This window comes from Oncorhynchus gorbuscha, linkage group LG05 (genome assembly GCF_021184085.1).
Source record: "Oncorhynchus gorbuscha isolate QuinsamMale2020 ecotype Even-year linkage group LG05, OgorEven_v1.0, whole genome shotgun sequence".
Taxonomy (NCBI): Eukaryota; Metazoa; Chordata; class Actinopteri; order Salmoniformes; family Salmonidae; genus Oncorhynchus; species Oncorhynchus gorbuscha.
The window spans coordinates 4,780,342-4,798,433 of NC_060177.1; the positions used below are offsets into that span (position 1 = coordinate 4,780,342).

The 18,092-nt window shown below is 27.9% G+C and overlaps 1 protein-coding gene across 1 annotated transcript in view; it reads left to right on the top strand.

Annotated features, from left to right (window-relative positions):
• LOC124035378 (low-density lipoprotein receptor-related protein 3-like) overlaps window positions 1-18,092 on the top strand; it is a gene marked incomplete at its 5' end in the record, with an annotated part of 59,822 nt that overhangs the window by 28,808 nt on the left and 12,922 nt on the right. The window contains 2 exons of the mRNA XM_046348838.1: window positions 1,267-1,428; window positions 17,204-17,307. Of these exons, the coding sequence (XP_046204794.1) occupies window positions 1,267-1,428; window positions 17,204-17,307 (266 nt within the window). The remainder of the gene's footprint in view (window positions 1-1,266; window positions 1,429-17,203; window positions 17,308-18,092) is intronic.

Here is an 18,092-nt window from a genome sequence, read left to right on the forward strand (position 1 = left end):
ATCAATATAATATAATATACACACTGAGGAAGACAACATACTGATCAATATAATATAATATACACACTGAGGAAGACAACATACTGATCAATATAATATACACACTGAGGAAGACAACATACTGATCAATATAATATACACACTGAGGAAGACAACACACTGATCAATATAATATAATCTACACACTGAGGAAGACCACATACTGATCAATATAATATAATATAATATACACACTGAGGAAGACAACATGCTGATCAATATAATATAATATAATCTACACACTGAGGAAGACAACATACTGATCAATATAATATAATATACACACTGAGGAAGACAACATACTGATCAATATAATATAATATACACACTGAGGAAGACAACATGCTGATCAATATAATATAATATAATATACACACTGAGGAAGACAAGATGCTGATCAATATAATATAATATAATATACACACTGAGGAAGACAACATACTGATCAATATAATATAATCTACACACTGAGGAAGACAACATGCTGATCAATATAATATAATATAATATACACACTGAGGAAGACAACATACTGATCAATATAATATAATATACACACTGAGGAAGACAACATGCTGATCAATATAATATAATATACACAATGAGGAAGACAACATACTGATCAATATAATATAATATACACACTGAGGAAGACAACATGCTGATCAATATAATATAATATACACACTGAGGAAGACAACATGCTGATCAATATAATATAATATAATCTACACACTGAGGAAGACAACATGCTGATCAATATAATATAATCTACACACTGAGGAAGACAACATACTGATCAATATAATATACACACTGAGGAAGACAACATGCTGATCAATATAATATAATATACACACTGAGGAAGACAACATACTGATCAATATAATATAATATAATATACACACTGAGGAAGACAAGATGCTGATCAATATAATATAATATAATATACACAATGAGGAAGACAACATACTGATCAATATAATATAATATAATATACACACTGAGGAAGACAAGATGCTGATCAATATAATATAATATAATATACACACTGAGGAAGACAACATACTAATCAATATAATATAATATAATATACACACTGAGGAAGACCACATACTGATCAATATAATATAATATAATATACACACTGAGGAAGACCACATACTGATCACAACTGTTTTGATTGTAAATATACAGCAGTATCTCTCATTCATTCATCCGTTCCAGTGTCCAGACGGTTCTGATGAGAAGAACTGTTATGACTGCCAGCCGGGGAACTTCCACTGTGACACCAACCTGTGTATCTTCGAGACGTGGCACTGTGATGGCCAGGAGGACTGTCTGGATGGTAGTGACGAGAGAGACTGTTTGGGAGCTGTACCCAGGAAGGTACAGTGAAACATCATCATTTCAACCACTCCACACATTTCTTGTTAACAAACTATAGTTTTGGCCAGTCAGTTAGGACGTCTTCTTTGTTCACGACACAAGTCATTTATCCAACAATTGTTTACAGATTATTTCACTTACTAGTAGTAGTGTGTTTATAATGTATTGTATTACTAGTAGTAGTGTGTTTATAATGTATTGTATTACTAGTAGTAGTGTGTTTATAATGTATTGTATTACTAGTAGTAGTATGTTTATAATGTATTGTATTACTAGTAGTAGTGTGTTTATAATGTATTGTATTACTAGTAGTAGTGTGTTTTATAGTGTGTTTATAATGTATTGTATTACTAGTAGTAGTATGGTTTATAGTGTGTTTTATAATGTATTGTATTACTAGTAGTAGTGTGTTTTATAATGTATTGTATTACTAGTAGGAGTGTGTTTTATAATGTATTGTATTACTAGTAGTAGTATGGTTTATAATGTGTTGTATTACTAGTAGTAGTGTGTTTATAATGTATTGTATTACTAGTAGTAGTATGTTTTATAGTGTGTTTTATAATGTGTTTTATAATGTATTGTATTACTAGTAGTAGTATGTTTTATAGTGTGTTTATAATGTATTGTATTACTAGTAGTAGTATGGTTTATAGTGTGTTTTATAATGTATTGTATTACTAGTAGTAGTGTGTTTTATAATGTATTGTATTACTAGTAGTAGTGTGTTTTATAATGTATTGTATTACTAGTAGTAGTATGGTTTATAATGTGTTGTATTACTAGTAGTAGTGTGTTTATAATGTATTGTATTACTAGTAGTAGTATGGTTTATAGTGTGTTTTATAATGTATTGTATTACTAGTAGTAGTGTGTTTTATAATGTATTGTATTACTAGTAGTAGTGTGTTTTATAATGTATTGTATTACTAGTAGTAGTATGGTTTATAATGTGTTTATAATGTATTGTATTACTAGTAGTAGTATGTTTTATAATGTATTGTATTACTAGTAGTAGTGTGTTTTATAATGTATTGTATTACTAGTAGTAGTATGGTTTATAGTGTGTTTTATAATGTATTGTATTACTAGTAGTAGTGTGTTTATAATGTATTGTATTACTAGTAGTAGTGTGTTTATAATGTATTGTATTACTAGTAGTAGTGTGTTTTATAATGTATTGTATTACTAGTAGTAGTGTGTTTATAATGTATTGTATTACTAGTAGTAGTATGTTTATAATGTATTGTATTACTAGTAGTAGTGTGTTTATAATGTATTGTATTACTAGTAGTAGTATGTTTATAATGTATTGTATTACTAGTAGTAGTGTGTTTATAATGTATTGTATTACTAGTAGTAGTGTGTTTATAATGTATTGTATTACTAGTAGTAGTATGGTTTATAATGTGTTTATAATGTATTGTATTACTAGTAGTAGTGTGTTTATAATGTATTGTATTACTAGTAGTAGTGTGTTTTATAATGTATTGTATTACTAGTAGTAGTGTGTTTATAATGTATTGTATTACTAGTAGTAGTATGTTTATAATGTATTGTATTACTAGTAGTAGTGTGTTTATAATGTATTGTATTACTAGTAGTAGTATGTTTATAATGTATTGTATTACTAGTAGTAGTGTGTTTATAATGTATTGTATTACTAGTAGTAGTGTGTTTATAATGTATTGTATTACTAGTAGTAGTATGGTTTATAATGTGTTTATAATGTATTGTATTACTAGTAGTAGTATGTTTATAATGTGTTTTATAATGTGTTTTATAATGTATTGTATTACTAGTAGTAGTGTGTTTATAATGTGTTTTATAATGTATTGTATTACTAGTAGTAGTGTGTTTATAATGTATTGTATTACCAGGAGTAGTGTGTTTTATAATGTGTTTTATAATGTATTGTATTACTAGTAGTAGTATGTTTTATAATGTGTTTTATAATGTATTGTATTACTAGTAGTAGTATGGTTTATAATGTATTGTATTACTAGTAGTAGTATGGTTTATAATGTGTTTTATAATGTATTGTATTACTAGTAGTAGTATGTTTATAATGTATTGTATTACTAGTAGTAGTGTGTTTATAATGTATTGTATTACTAGTAGTAGTATGTTTATAATGTATTGTATTACTAGTAGTAGTATGTTTATAATGTGTTGTATAATGTATTGTATTACTAGTAGTAGTATGTTTTATAATGTATTGTATTACTACTAGTAGTATGTTTATAATGTGTTGTATTACTAGTAGTAGTATGTTTTATAATGTGTTTTATAATGTATTGTATTACTAGTAGTAGTATGTTTTATAATGTATTGTATTACTACTAGTAGTATGTTTATAATGTGTTTATAATGTATTGTATTACTAGTAGTAGTGTGTTTTATAATGTGTTTTATAATGTATTGTATTACTAGTAGTAGTGTGTTTATAATGTGTTTTATAATGTATTGTATTACTAGTAGTAGTATGTTTATAATGTATTGTATTACTAGTAGTAGTATGGTTTATAATGTGTTGTATTACTAGTAGTAGTATGTTTTATAATGTGTTGTATTACTAGTAGTAGTGTGTTTATAATGTATTGTATTACTAGTAGTAGTGTGTTTTATAATGTATTGTATTACTAGTAGTAGTGTGTTTTATAATGTATTGTATTACTAGTAGTAGTATATTTATAGTGTATTGTATTACTAGTAGTAGTATGTTTTATAATGTGTTTTATAATGTATTGTATTACTAGTAGTAGTGTGTTTTATAATGTATTGTATTACTAGTAGTAGTGTGTTTATAATGTGTTTTATAATGTATTGTATTACTAGTAGTAGTATGTTTTATAATGTATTGTATTACTAGTAGTAGTATGTTTTATAATGTGTTTTATAATGTATTGTATTACTAGTAGTAGTGTGTTTTATAATGTATTGTATTACTAGTAGTAGTATGTTTTATAATGTATTGTATTACTAGTAGTAGTGTGTTTATAATGTATTGTATTACTAGTAGTAGTGTGTTTATAATGTATTGTATTACTAGTAGTAGTGTGTTTATAATGTATTGTATTACTAGTAGTAGTATGGTTTATAATGTGTTTATAATGTATTGTATTACTAGTAGTAGTATGTTTATAATGTATTGTATTACTAGTAGTAGTGTGTTATAATGTATTGTATTACTAGTAGTAGTATGTTTTATAATGTATTGTATTACTACTAGTAGTATGTTTATAATGTATTGTATTACTAGTAGTAGTATGTTTATAATGTATTGTATTACTAGTAGTAGTATGTTTATAATGTGTTGTATAATGTATTGTATTACTAGTAGTAGTATGTTTTATAATGTATTGTATTACTACTAGTAGTATGTTTATAATGTGTTGTATTACTAGTAGTAGTATATTTATAGTGTATTGTATTACTAGTAGTAGTATGTTTTATAATGTGTTTTATAATGTATTGTATTACTAGTAGTAGTATGTTTTATAATGTATTGTATTACTACTAGTAGTATGTTTATAATGTATTGTATTACTAGTAGTAGTATGGTTTATAATGTATTATATTACTAGTAGTAGTGTGTTTATACTGTATTGTATTACTAGTAGTAGTATATTTATAGTGTATTGTATTACTAGTAGTAGTATGTTTTATAATGTGTTTTATAATGTATTGTATTACTAGTAGTAGTATGTTTTATAATGTATTGTATTACTACTAATAGTATGTTTATAATGTGTTTTATAATGTATTGTATTACTAGTAGTAGTATGTTTATAATGTGTTGTATTACTAGTAGTAGTATGTTTTATAATGTATTGTATTACTAGTAGTAGTATGTTTATAATGTGTTGTATTACTAGTAGTAGTATGTTTTATAATGTATTGTATTACCAGGAGTAGTGTGTTTTATAATGTGTTTTATAATGTATTGTATTACTAGTAGTAGTATGTTTTATAATGTATTGTATTACTACTAGTAGTATGTTTATAATGTGTTTATAATGTATTGTATTACTAGTAGTAGTGTGTTTTATAATGTGTTTTATAATGTATTGTATTACTAGTAGTAGTGTGTTTATAATGCGTTTTATAATGTATTGTATTACTAGTAGTAGTATGTTTATAATGTATTGTATTACTAGTAGTAGTGTGTTTATAATGTGTTTTATAATGTATTGTATTACTAGTAGTAGTATGTTTTATAATGTATTGTATTACTAGTAGTAGTATGTTTTATAATGTGTTTTATAATGTATTGTATTACATTTACATTTAAGTCATTTAGCAGACGCTCTTATCCAGAGCGACTTACAAATTGGTGCATTCACCTTATGACATCCAGTGGAACAGCCACTTTACAATAGTGCATCTAAATATTTTAAGGGGGGGGGGAGGGGGGTGAGAAGGATTACTTTATCCTATCCTAAGTATTCCTTAAAGAGGTGGGGTTTCAGGTGTCTCCGGAAGGTGGTGATTGACTCCGCTGTCCTGGCGTCGTGAGGGAGTTTGTTCCACCATTGGGGAGCCAGAGCAGCGAACAGTTTTGACTGGGCTGAGCGGGAACTGTACTTCCTCAGTGGTAGGGAGACGAGCAGGCCAGAGGTGGATGAACGCAGTGCCCTTATTTGGGTGTAGGGCCTGATCAGAGCCTGGAGGTACTGAGGTGCCGTTCCCCTCACAGCTCCGTAGGCAAGCACCATGGTCTTGTAGCGGATGCGAGCTTCAACTGGAAGCCAGTGGAGAGAGCGGAGGAGCGGGGTGACGTGAGAGAACTTGGGAAGGTTGAACACTAGACGGGCTGCGGCGTTCTGGATGAGTTGTAGGGGTTTAATGGCACAGGCAGGGAGCCCAGCCAACAGCGAGTTGCAGTAATCCAGACGGGAGATGACAAGTGCCTGGATTAGGACCTGCGCCGCTTCCTGTGTGAGGCAGGGTCGTACTCTGCGGATGTTGTAGAGCATGAACCTACAGGAACGTGCCACCGTCTTGATGTTAGTTGAGAACGACAGGGTGTTGTCCAGGATCACACCAAGGTTCTTAGCGCTCTGGGAGGAGGACACAATGGAGTTGTCAACCGTGATGGCGAGATCATGGAACGGGCAGTCCTTCCCCGGGAGGAAGAGCAGCTCCGTCTTGCCGAAGTTCAGCTTGAGGTGGTGATCCGTCATCCACACTGATATGTCTGCCAGACATGCAGAGATGCGATTCGCCACCTGGTCATCAGAAGGGGGAAATTACTAGTATTACTAGTAATTACTAGTATTACTAGTAGTAGTGTGTTTTATAATGTATTGTATTACTAGTAGTAGTATATTTATAGTGTATTGTATTACTAGTAGTAGTATGTTTTATAATGTGTTTTATAATGTATTGTATTACTAGTAGTAGTGTGTTTTATAATGTATTGTATTACTAGTAGTAGTATGTTTTATAATGTATTGTATTACTAGTAGTAGTGTGTTTATAATGTATTGTATTACTAGTAGTAGTATGTTTTATAATGTATTGTATTACTAGTAGTAGTGTGTTTTATAATGTATAGTATTACTAGTAGTAGTGTGTTTATAATGTATTGTATTACTAGTAGTAGTATATTTATAGTGTATTGTATTACTAGTAGTAGTATGTTTTATAATGTGTTTTATAATGTATTGTATTACTAGTAGTAGTGTGTTTTATAATGTATTGTATTACTAGTAGTAGTATATTTATAGTGTATTGTATTACTAGTAGTAGTATGTTTTATAATGTGTTTTATAATGTATTGTATTACTAGTAGTAGTGTGTTTTATAATGTATTGTATTACTAGTAGTAGTATGTTTTATAATGTATTGTATTACTAGTAGTAGTGTGTTTATAATGTATTGTATTACTAGTAGTAGTGTGTTTATAATGTATTGTATTACTAGTAGTAGTATGTTTTATAATGTGTTTTATAATGTATTGTATTACTAGTAGTAGTGTGTTTTATAATGTATTGTATTACTAGTAGTAGTATATTTATAGTGTATTGTATTACTAGTAGTAGTATGTTTTATAATGTATTGTATTACTAGTAGTAGTGTGTTTATAATGTGTTGTATAATGTATTTTATTACTAGTAGTAGTATGGTTTATAATGTATTATATTACTAGTAGTAGTATGTTTTATAATGTATTGTATTACTAGTAGTAGTGTGTTTATAATGTGTTTTATAATGTATTGTATTACTAGTAGTAGTATGTTTTATACTGTATTGTATTACTAGTAGTAGTGTGTTTATAATGTATTGTATTACTAGTAGTAGTGTGTTTATAATGTATTGTATTACTAGTAGTAGTATGTTTATAATGTGTTGTATTACTAGTAGTAGTATGTTTTATAATGTATTGTATTACTAGTAGTAGTATGTTGTATAATGTATTGTATTACTAGTAGTAGTGTGTTTTATAATGTATTGTATTACTAGTAGTAGTGTGTTTTATAATGTATTGTATTACTAGTAGTAGTGTGTTTATAATGTATTGTATTACTAGTAGTAGTGTGTTTATAATGTATTGTATTACTAGTAGTAGTGTGTTTTATACTGTATTGTATTACTAGTAGTATTGTGTTTATAATGTATTGTATTACTAGTAGTAGTGTGTTTTATAATGTGTTTTATAATGTATTGTATTACTAGTAGTAGTATGTTTTATAATGTGTTTTATAATGTATTGTATTACTAGTAGTAGTATGTTTTATAATGTGTTTTATAATGTATTGTATTACTAGTAGTAGTGTGTTTTATAATGTATTGTATTACTAGTAGTAGTGTGTTTATAATGTGTTGTATTACTAGTAGTAGTGTGTTTTATAATGTATTGTATTACTAGTAGTAGTGTGTTTTATAATGTATTGTATTACTAGTAGTAGTGTGTTTATAATGTATTGTATTACTAGTAGTAGTGTGTTTTATAATGTATTGTATTACTAGTAGTAGTGTGTTTTATAATGTGTTTTATAATGTATTGTATTACTAGTAGTAGTGTGTTTATAATGTATTGTATTACTAGTAGTAGTGTGTTTTATAATGTGTTTTATAATGTGTTGTATTACTAGTAGTAGTGTGTTTATAATGTATTGTATTACTAGTAGTAGTATGTTTATAATGTATTGTATTACTAGTAGGAGTATGTTTTATAATGTATTGTATTACTAGTAGTAGTATGGTTTATAATGTGTTGTATTACTAGTAGTAGTATGGTTTATAATGTATTGTATTACTAGTAGTAGTATGTTTTATAATGTATTGTATTACTAGTAGTAGTATGTTTTATAATGTGTTGTATAATGTATTGTATTACTAGTAGTAGTATGGTTTATAATGTATTGTATTACTAGTAGTAGTATGGTTTATAATGTATTGTATTACTAGTAGTAGTATGTTTTATAATGTATTGTATTACTAGTAGTAGTATGTTTTATAATGTGTTTTATAATGTATTGTATTACTAGTAGTAGTATGTTTATAATGTATTGTATTACTAGTAGTAGTATGGTTTATAATGTGTTGTATTACTAGTAGTAGTATGTTTATAATGTATTGTATTACTAGTAGTAGTATGTTTTATAATGTATTGTATTACTAGTAGTAGTATGGTTTATAATGTGTTGTATTACTAGTAGTAGTATGGTTTATAATGTATTGTATTACTAGTAGTAGTATGTTTTATAATGTATTGTATTACTAGTAGTAGTATGGTTTATAATGTGTTGTATTACTAGTAGTAGTATGGTTTATAATGTATTGTATTACTAGTAGTAGTATGGTTTATAATGTATTGTATTACTAGTAGTAGTATGTTTTATAATGTATTGTATTACTAGTAGTAGTATGTTTATAATGTGTTTTATAATGTATTGTATTACTAGTAGTAGTATGTTTATAATGTATTGTATTACTAGTAGTAGTGTGTTTATAATGTATTGTATTACTAGTAGTAGTATGTTTTATAATGTATTGTATTACTACTAGTAGTATGTTTATAATGTATTGTATTACTAGTAGTAGTATGTTTATAATGTATTGTATTACTAGTAGTAGTATGTTTATAATGTGTTGTATAATGTATTGTATTACTAGTAGTAGTATGTTTTATAATGTGTTTTATTACTAGTAGTAGTGTGTTTTATAATGTATTGTATTACTAGTAGTAGTGTGTTTTATAATGTGTTTTATAATGTATTGTATTACTAGTAGTAGTGTGTTTTATAATGTGTTTTATAATGTATTGTATTACTAGTAGTAGTGTGTTTTATAATGTGTTTTATAATGTATTGTATTACTAGTAGTAGTGTGTTTTATAATGTATTGTATTACTAGTAGTAGTGTGTTTTATAATGTATTGTATTACTAGTAGTAGTATGGTTTATAATGTGTTTTATTACTAGTAGTAGTGTGTTTTATAATGTATTGTATTACTAGTAGTAGTGTGTTTTATAATGTATTGTATTACTAGTAGTAGTGTGTTTTATAATGTATTGTATTACTAGTAGTAGTGTGTTTTATAATGTATTGTATTACTAGTAGTAGTGTGTTTTATAATGTATTGTATTACTAGTAGTAGTGTGTTTTATAATGTATTGTATTACTAGTAGTAGTGTGTTTTATAATGTATTGTATTACTAGTAGTAGTGTGTTTTATAATGTATTGTATTACTAGTAGTAGTGTGTTTTATAATGTATTGTATTACTAGTAGTAGTGTGTTTTATAATGTATTGTATTACTAGTAGTAGTATGTTTTATAATGTATTGTATTACTAGTAGTAGTGTGTTTTATAATGTATTGTATTACTAGTAGTAGTGTGTTTTATAATGTATTGTATTACTAGTAGTAGTGTGTTTATAATGTGTTTTATTACTAGTAGTAGTATGTTTTATAATGTATTGTATTACTAGTAGTAGTGTGTTTTATAATGTATTGTATTACTAGTAGTAGTGTGTTTTATAATGTGTTTTATAATGTATTGTATTACTAGTAGTAGTGTGTTTATAATGTGTTTTATTACTAGTAGTAGTATGTTTTATAATGTATTGTATTACTAGTAGTAGTGTGTTTTATAATGTATTGTATTACTAGTAGTAGTGTGTTTTATAATGTGTTTTATAATGTATTGTATTACTAGTAGTAGTATGTTTATAATGTGTTGTATTACTAGTAGTAGTATGTTTTATAATGTATTGTATTACCAGGAGTAGTGTGTTTTATAATGTGTTTTATAATGTATTGTATTACTAGTAGTAGTATGTTTTATAATGTATTGTATTACTACTAGTAGTATGTTTATAATGTGTTTATAATGTATTGTATTACTAGTAGTAGTGTGTTTTATAATGTGTTTTATAATGTATTGTATTACTAGTAGTAGTGTGTTTATAATGCGTTTTATAATGTATTGTATTACTAGTAGTAGTATGTTTATAATGTATTGTATTACTAGTAGTAGTGTGTTTATAATGTGTTTTATAATGTATTGTATTACTAGTAGTAGTATGTTTTATAATGTATTGTATTACTAGTAGTAGTATGTTTTATAATGTGTTTTATAATGTATTGTATTACATTTACATTTAAGTCATTTAGCAGACGCTCTTATCCAGAGCGACTTACAAATTGGTGCATTCACCTTATGACATCCAGTGGAACAGCCACTTTACAATAGTGCATCTAAATATTTTAAGGGGGGAGGGGGTGAGAAGGATTACTTTATCCTATCCTAAGTATTCCTTAAAGAGGTGGGGTTTCAGGTGTCTCCGGAAGGTGGTGATTGACTCCGCTGTCCTGGCGTCGTGAGGGAGTTTGTTCCACCATTGGGGAGCCAGAGCAGCGAACAGTTTTGACTGGGCTGAGCGGGAACTGTACTTCCTCAGTGGTAGGGAGACGAGCAGGCCAGAGGTGGATGAACGCAGTGCCCTTATTTGGGTGTAGGGCCTGATCAGAGCCTGGAGGTACTGAGGTGCCGTTCCCCTCACAGCTCCGTAGGCAAGCACCATGGTCTTGTAGCGGATGCGAGCTTCAACTGGAAGCCAGTGGAGAGAGCGGAGGAGCGGGGTGACGTGAGAGAACTTGGGAAGGTTGAACACTAGACGGGCTGCGGCGTTCTGGATGAGTTGTAGGGTTTAATGGCACAGGCAGGGAGCCCAGCCAACAGCGAGTTGCAGTAATCCAGACGGGAGATGACAAGTGCCTGGATTAGGACCTGCGCCGCTTCCTGTGTGAGGCAGGGTCGTACTCTGCGGATGTTGTAGAGCATGAACCTACAGGAACGTGCCACCGTCTTGATGTTAGTTGAGAACGACAGGGTGTTGTCCAGGATCACACCAAGGTTCTTAGCGCTCTGGGAGGAGGACACAATGGAGTTGTCAACCGTGATGGCGAGATCATGGAACGGGCAGTCCTTCCCCGGGAGGAAGAGCAGCTCCGTCTTAAGTTCAGCTTGAGGTGGTGATCCGTCATCCACACTGATATGTCTGCCAGACATGCAGAGATGCGATTCGCCACCTGGTCATCAGAAGGGGGAAATTACTAGTATTACTAGTAATTACTAGTATTACTAGTAGTAGTGTGTTTTATAATGTATTGTATTACTAGTAGTAGTATATTTATAGTGTATTGTATTACTAGTAGTAGTATGTTTTATAATGTGTTTTATAATGTATTGTATTACTAGTAGTAGTGTGTTTTATAATGTATTGTATTACTAGTAGTAGTATGTTTTATAATGTATTGTATTACTAGTAGTAGTGTGTTTATAATGTATTGTATTACTAGTAGTAGTATGTTTTATAATGTATTGTATTACTAGTAGTAGTGTGTTTTATAATGTATTGTATTACTAGTAGTAGTGTGTTTATAATGTATTGTATTACTAGTAGTAGTATATTTATAGTGTATTGTATTACTAGTAGTAGTATGTTTTATAATGTGTTTTATAATGTATTGTATTACTAGTAGTAGTGTGTTTTATAATGTATTGTATTACTAGTAGTAGTATATTTATAGTGTATTGTATTACTAGTAGTAGTATGTTTTATAATGTGTTTTATAATGTATTGTATTACTAGTAGTAGTGTGTTTTATAATGTATTGTATTACTAGTAGTAGTATGTTTTATAATGTATTGTATTACTAGTAGTAGTGTGTTTATAATGTATTGTATTACTAGTAGTAGTGTGTTTATAATGTATTGTATTACTAGTAGTAGTATGTTTTATAATGTGTTTTATAATGTATTGTATTACTAGTAGTAGTGTGTTTTATAATGTATTGTATTACTAGTAGTAGTATATTTATAGTGTATTGTATTACTAGTAGTAGTATGTTTTATAATGTATTGTATTACTAGTAGTAGTGTGTTTATAATGTGTTGTATAATGTATTTTATTACTAGTAGTAGTATGGTTTATAATGTATTATATTACTAGTAGTAGTATGTTTTATAATGTATTGTATTACTAGTAGTAGTGTGTTTATAATGTGTTTTATAATGTATTGTATTACTAGTAGTAGTATGTTTTATACTGTATTGTATTACTAGTAGTAGTGTGTTTATAATGTATTGTATTACTAGTAGTAGTGTGTTTATAATGTATTGTATTACTAGTAGTAGTATGTTTATAATGTGTTGTATTACTAGTAGTAGTATGTTTTATAATGTATTGTATTACTAGTAGTAGTATGTTGTATAATGTATTGTATTACTAGTAGTAGTGTGTTTTATAATGTATTGTATTACTAGTAGTAGTGTGTTTTATAATGTATTGTATTACTAGTAGTAGTGTGTTTATAATGTATTGTATTACTAGTAGTAGTGTGTTTATAATGTATTGTATTACTAGTAGTAGTGTGTTTTATACTGTATTGTATTACTAGTAGTATTGTGTTTATAATGTATTGTATTACTAGTAGTAGTGTGTTTTATAATGTGTTTTATAATGTATTGTATTACTAGTAGTAGTATGTTTTATAATGTGTTTTATAATGTATTGTATTACTAGTAGTAGTATGTTTTATAATGTGTTTTATAATGTATTGTATTACTAGTAGTAGTGTGTTTTATAATGTATTGTATTACTAGTAGTAGTGTGTTTATAATGTGTTGTATTACTAGTAGTAGTGTGTTTTATAATGTATTGTATTACTAGTAGTAGTGTGTTTTATAATGTATTGTATTACTAGTAGTAGTGTGTTTATAATGTATTGTATTACTAGTAGTAGTGTGTTTTATAATGTATTGTATTACTAGTAGTAGTGTGTTTTATAATGTGTTTTATAATGTATTGTATTACTAGTAGTAGTGTGTTTATAATGTATTGTATTACTAGTAGTAGTGTGTTTTATAATGTGTTTTATAATGTGTTGTATTACTAGTAGTAGTGTGTTTATAATGTATTGTATTACTAGTAGTAGTATGTTTATAATGTATTGTATTACTAGTAGGAGTATGTTTTATAATGTATTGTATTACTAGTAGTAGTATGGTTTATAATGTGTTGTATTACTAGTAGTAGTATGGTTTATAATGTATTGTATTACTAGTAGTAGTATGTTTTATAATGTATTGTATTACTAGTAGTAGTATGTTTTATAATGTGTTGTATAATGTATTGTATTACTAGTAGTAGTATGGTTTATAATGTATTGTATTACTAGTAGTAGTATGGTTTATAATGTATTGTATTACTAGTAGTAGTATGTTTTATAATGTATTGTATTACTAGTAGTAGTATGTTTTATAATGTGTTTTATAATGTATTGTATTACTAGTAGTAGTATGTTTATAATGTATTGTATTACTAGTAGTAGTATGGTTTATAATGTGTTGTATTACTAGTAGTAGTATGTTTATAATGTATTGTATTACTAGTAGTAGTATGTTTTATAATGTATTGTATTACTAGTAGTAGTATGGTTTATAATGTGTTGTATTACTAGTAGTAGTATGGTTTATAATGTATTGTATTACTAGTAGTAGTATGTTTTATAATGTATTGTATTACTAGTAGTAGTATGGTTTATAATGTGTTGTATTACTAGTAGTAGTATGGTTTATAATGTATTGTATTACTAGTAGTAGTATGGTTTATAATGTATTGTATTACTAGTAGTAGTATGTTTTATAATGTATTGTATTACTAGTAGTAGTATGTTTATAATGTGTTTTATAATGTATTGTATTACTAGTAGTAGTATGTTTATAATGTATTGTATTACTAGTAGTAGTGTGTTTATAATGTATTGTATTACTAGTAGTAGTATGTTTTATAATGTATTGTATTACTACTAGTAGTATGTTTATAATGTATTGTATTACTAGTAGTAGTATGTTTATAATGTATTGTATTACTAGTAGTAGTATGTTTATAATGTGTTGTATAATGTATTGTATTACTAGTAGTAGTATGTTTTATAATGTGTTTTATTACTAGTAGTAGTGTGTTTTATAATGTATTGTATTACTAGTAGTAGTGTGTTTTATAATGTGTTTTATAATGTATTGTATTACTAGTAGTAGTGTGTTTTATAATGTGTTTTATAATGTATTGTATTACTAGTAGTAGTGTGTTTTATAATGTGTTTTATAATGTATTGTATTACTAGTAGTAGTGTGTTTTATAATGTATTGTATTACTAGTAGTAGTGTGTTTTATAATGTATTGTATTACTAGTAGTAGTATGGTTTATAATGTGTTTTATTACTAGTAGTAGTGTGTTTTATAATGTATTGTATTACTAGTAGTAGTGTGTTTTATAATGTATTGTATTACTAGTAGTAGTGTGTTTTATAATGTATTGTATTACTAGTAGTAGTGTGTTTTATAATGTATTGTATTACTAGTAGTAGTGTGTTTTATAATGTATTGTATTACTAGTAGTAGTGTGTTTTATAATGTATTGTATTACTAGTAGTAGTGTGTTTTATAATGTATTGTATTACTAGTAGTAGTGTGTTTTATAATGTATTGTATTACTAGTAGTAGTGTGTTTTATAATGTATTGTATTACTAGTAGTAGTGTGTTTTATAATGTATTGTATTACTAGTAGTAGTATGTTTTATAATGTATTGTATTACTAGTAGTAGTGTGTTTTATAATGTATTGTATTACTAGTAGTAGTGTGTTTTATAATGTATTGTATTACTAGTAGTAGTGTGTTTATAATGTGTTTTATTACTAGTAGTAGTATGTTTTATAATGTATTGTATTACTAGTAGTAGTGTGTTTTATAATGTATTGTATTACTAGTAGTAGTGTGTTTTATAATGTGTTTTATAATGTATTGTATTACTAGTAGTAGTGTGTTTATAATGTGTTTTATTACTAGTAGTAGTATGTTTTATAATGTATTGTATTACTAGTAGTAGTGTGTTTTATAATGTATTGTATTACTAGTAGTAGTGTGTTTTATAATGTGTTTTATAATGTATTGTATTACTAGTAGTAGTATGTTTATAATGTGTTTATAATGTATTGTATTACTAGTAGTAGTGTGTTTTATAATGTGTTTTATAATGTATTGTATTACTAGTAGTAGTGTGTTTATAATGTATTGTATTACTAGTAGTAGTATGTTTATAATGTATTGTATTACTAGTAGTAGTGTGTTTTATAATGTGTTTTATAATGTATTGTAATACTAGTAGTAGTGTGTTTATAATGTATTGTATTACTAGTAGTAGTATGTTTATAATGTATTGTATTACTAGTAGTAGTGTGTTTTATAATGTGTTTTATAATGTATTGTATTACTAGTAGTAGTGTGTTTTATAATGTATTGTATTACTAGTAGTAGTGTGTTTTATAATGTGTTTTATAATGTATTGTATTACTAGTAGTAGTGTGTTTATAATGTGTTTTATAATGTATTGTATTACTAGTAGTAGTGTGTTTTATAATGTGTTTTATAATGTATTGTATTACTAGTAGTAGTATGTTTTATAATGTATTATATTACTAGTAGTAGTGTGTTTTATAATGTATTGTATTACTAGTAGTAGTGTGTTTTATAATGTGTTTTATTACTAGTAGTAGTATGGTTTATAGTGTGTTTTATAATGTATTATATTACTAGTAGTAGTGTGTTTTATAATGTATTGTATTACTAGTAGTAGTGTGTTTTATAATGTGTTTTATAATGTATTGTATTACTAGTAGTAGTGTGTTTTATAATGTATTGTATTACTAGTAGTAGTGTGTTTTATAATGTGTTTTATTACTAGTAGTAGTGTGTTTTATAATGTGTTTTATTACTAGTAGTAGTGTGTTTATAATGTGTTGTATTACTAGTAGTAGTGTGTTTATAATGTATTGTATTACTAGTAGTAGTATGTTTTATAATGTATTGTATTACTAGTAGTAGTGTGTTTATAATGTGTTGTATTACTAGTAGTAGTGTGTTTATAATGTATTGTATTACTAGTAGTAGTATGTTTTATAATGTGTTTTATAATGTATTGTATTACTAGTAGTAGTGTGTTTTATAATGTGTTTTATAATGTATTGTATTACTAGTAGTAGTGTGTTTTATAATGTGTTTTATAATGTATTGTATTACTAGTAGTAGTGTGTTTTATAATGTGTTTTATAATGTATTGTAATACTAGTAGTAGTGTGTTTTATAATGTGTTTTATTACTAGTAGTAGTGTGTTTTATAATGTGTTTTATAATGTATTGTAATACTAGTAGTAGTGTGTTTTATAATGTGTTTTATTACTGTCTGTATTGTTTCAAGGTGATCACTGCTGCCCTGATTGGTTCTCTGGTCTGTGGCCTCCTCCTTGTCATCGCTCTGGGCTGTGCCTTCAAACTCTACTCCCTCCGGACAAGAGAGTACAGGTAGTAGTATTTCATCTACCTCTGGTTCTCTGGTTCTCTCTATCTCTCTCTATCTCTCTCTATCTCTCTCTCTCTCTCTCTCTCTCTCTCTCTCTCTCTCTCTCTCTCTCTCTCTCTCTCTCTCTCTCTCTCTTTGATTGGAATTTGAGCTTATCAGCTCCCCCTTGTTTGTAAAGCCGCCCGGTTCCCAGTCACTAATTATTCATCACTGAGAGAGAGAGAGAGAGAGAGAGAGAGAGAGAGAGAGAGAGAGAGAGAGAGAGAGAGAGAGAGAGAGAGAGAGAGAGAGAGAGAGAGAGAGAGAGAGAGAGAGAGAGAGAGAGAGAGAGAGAGAGAGAGAGAGAGAGAGGCTCAGTTAGCGGTATGCTACTCTGCTGGTGCTATGCTTGCTGGTGCCCTACTAATCCAGACGCCATGTAAGTCCATTCAACTCCTCTCAGCTCTGTGTGTGTACGCTGATCTGGCTTGGCCTGGTCCCGCAGTGTAGAACTGTAGAGAGGAGAGAGATGATAGAGATGAGAGAGAGAGAGAGAGAGGTGTGGTGTATAATTAGAAGTAGGAATTAGTAGCTGGTTAATTGTATCTGCCTGGCTCTGCACAGCCTGACCTGTCATGACTCACTATATTGATCTACTGATGGGTGAGATACAGAGAGAGGGAGAGAGATAGAGAGAGAGAGAGGGAGAGAGAGATAGAGAGAGTTTGCGAGGAGAACAAATACAAATTCCATCTAGACACCGTTGCCCTAGAGCACACAAAAACTATACATACCTTGGCCTAAACAT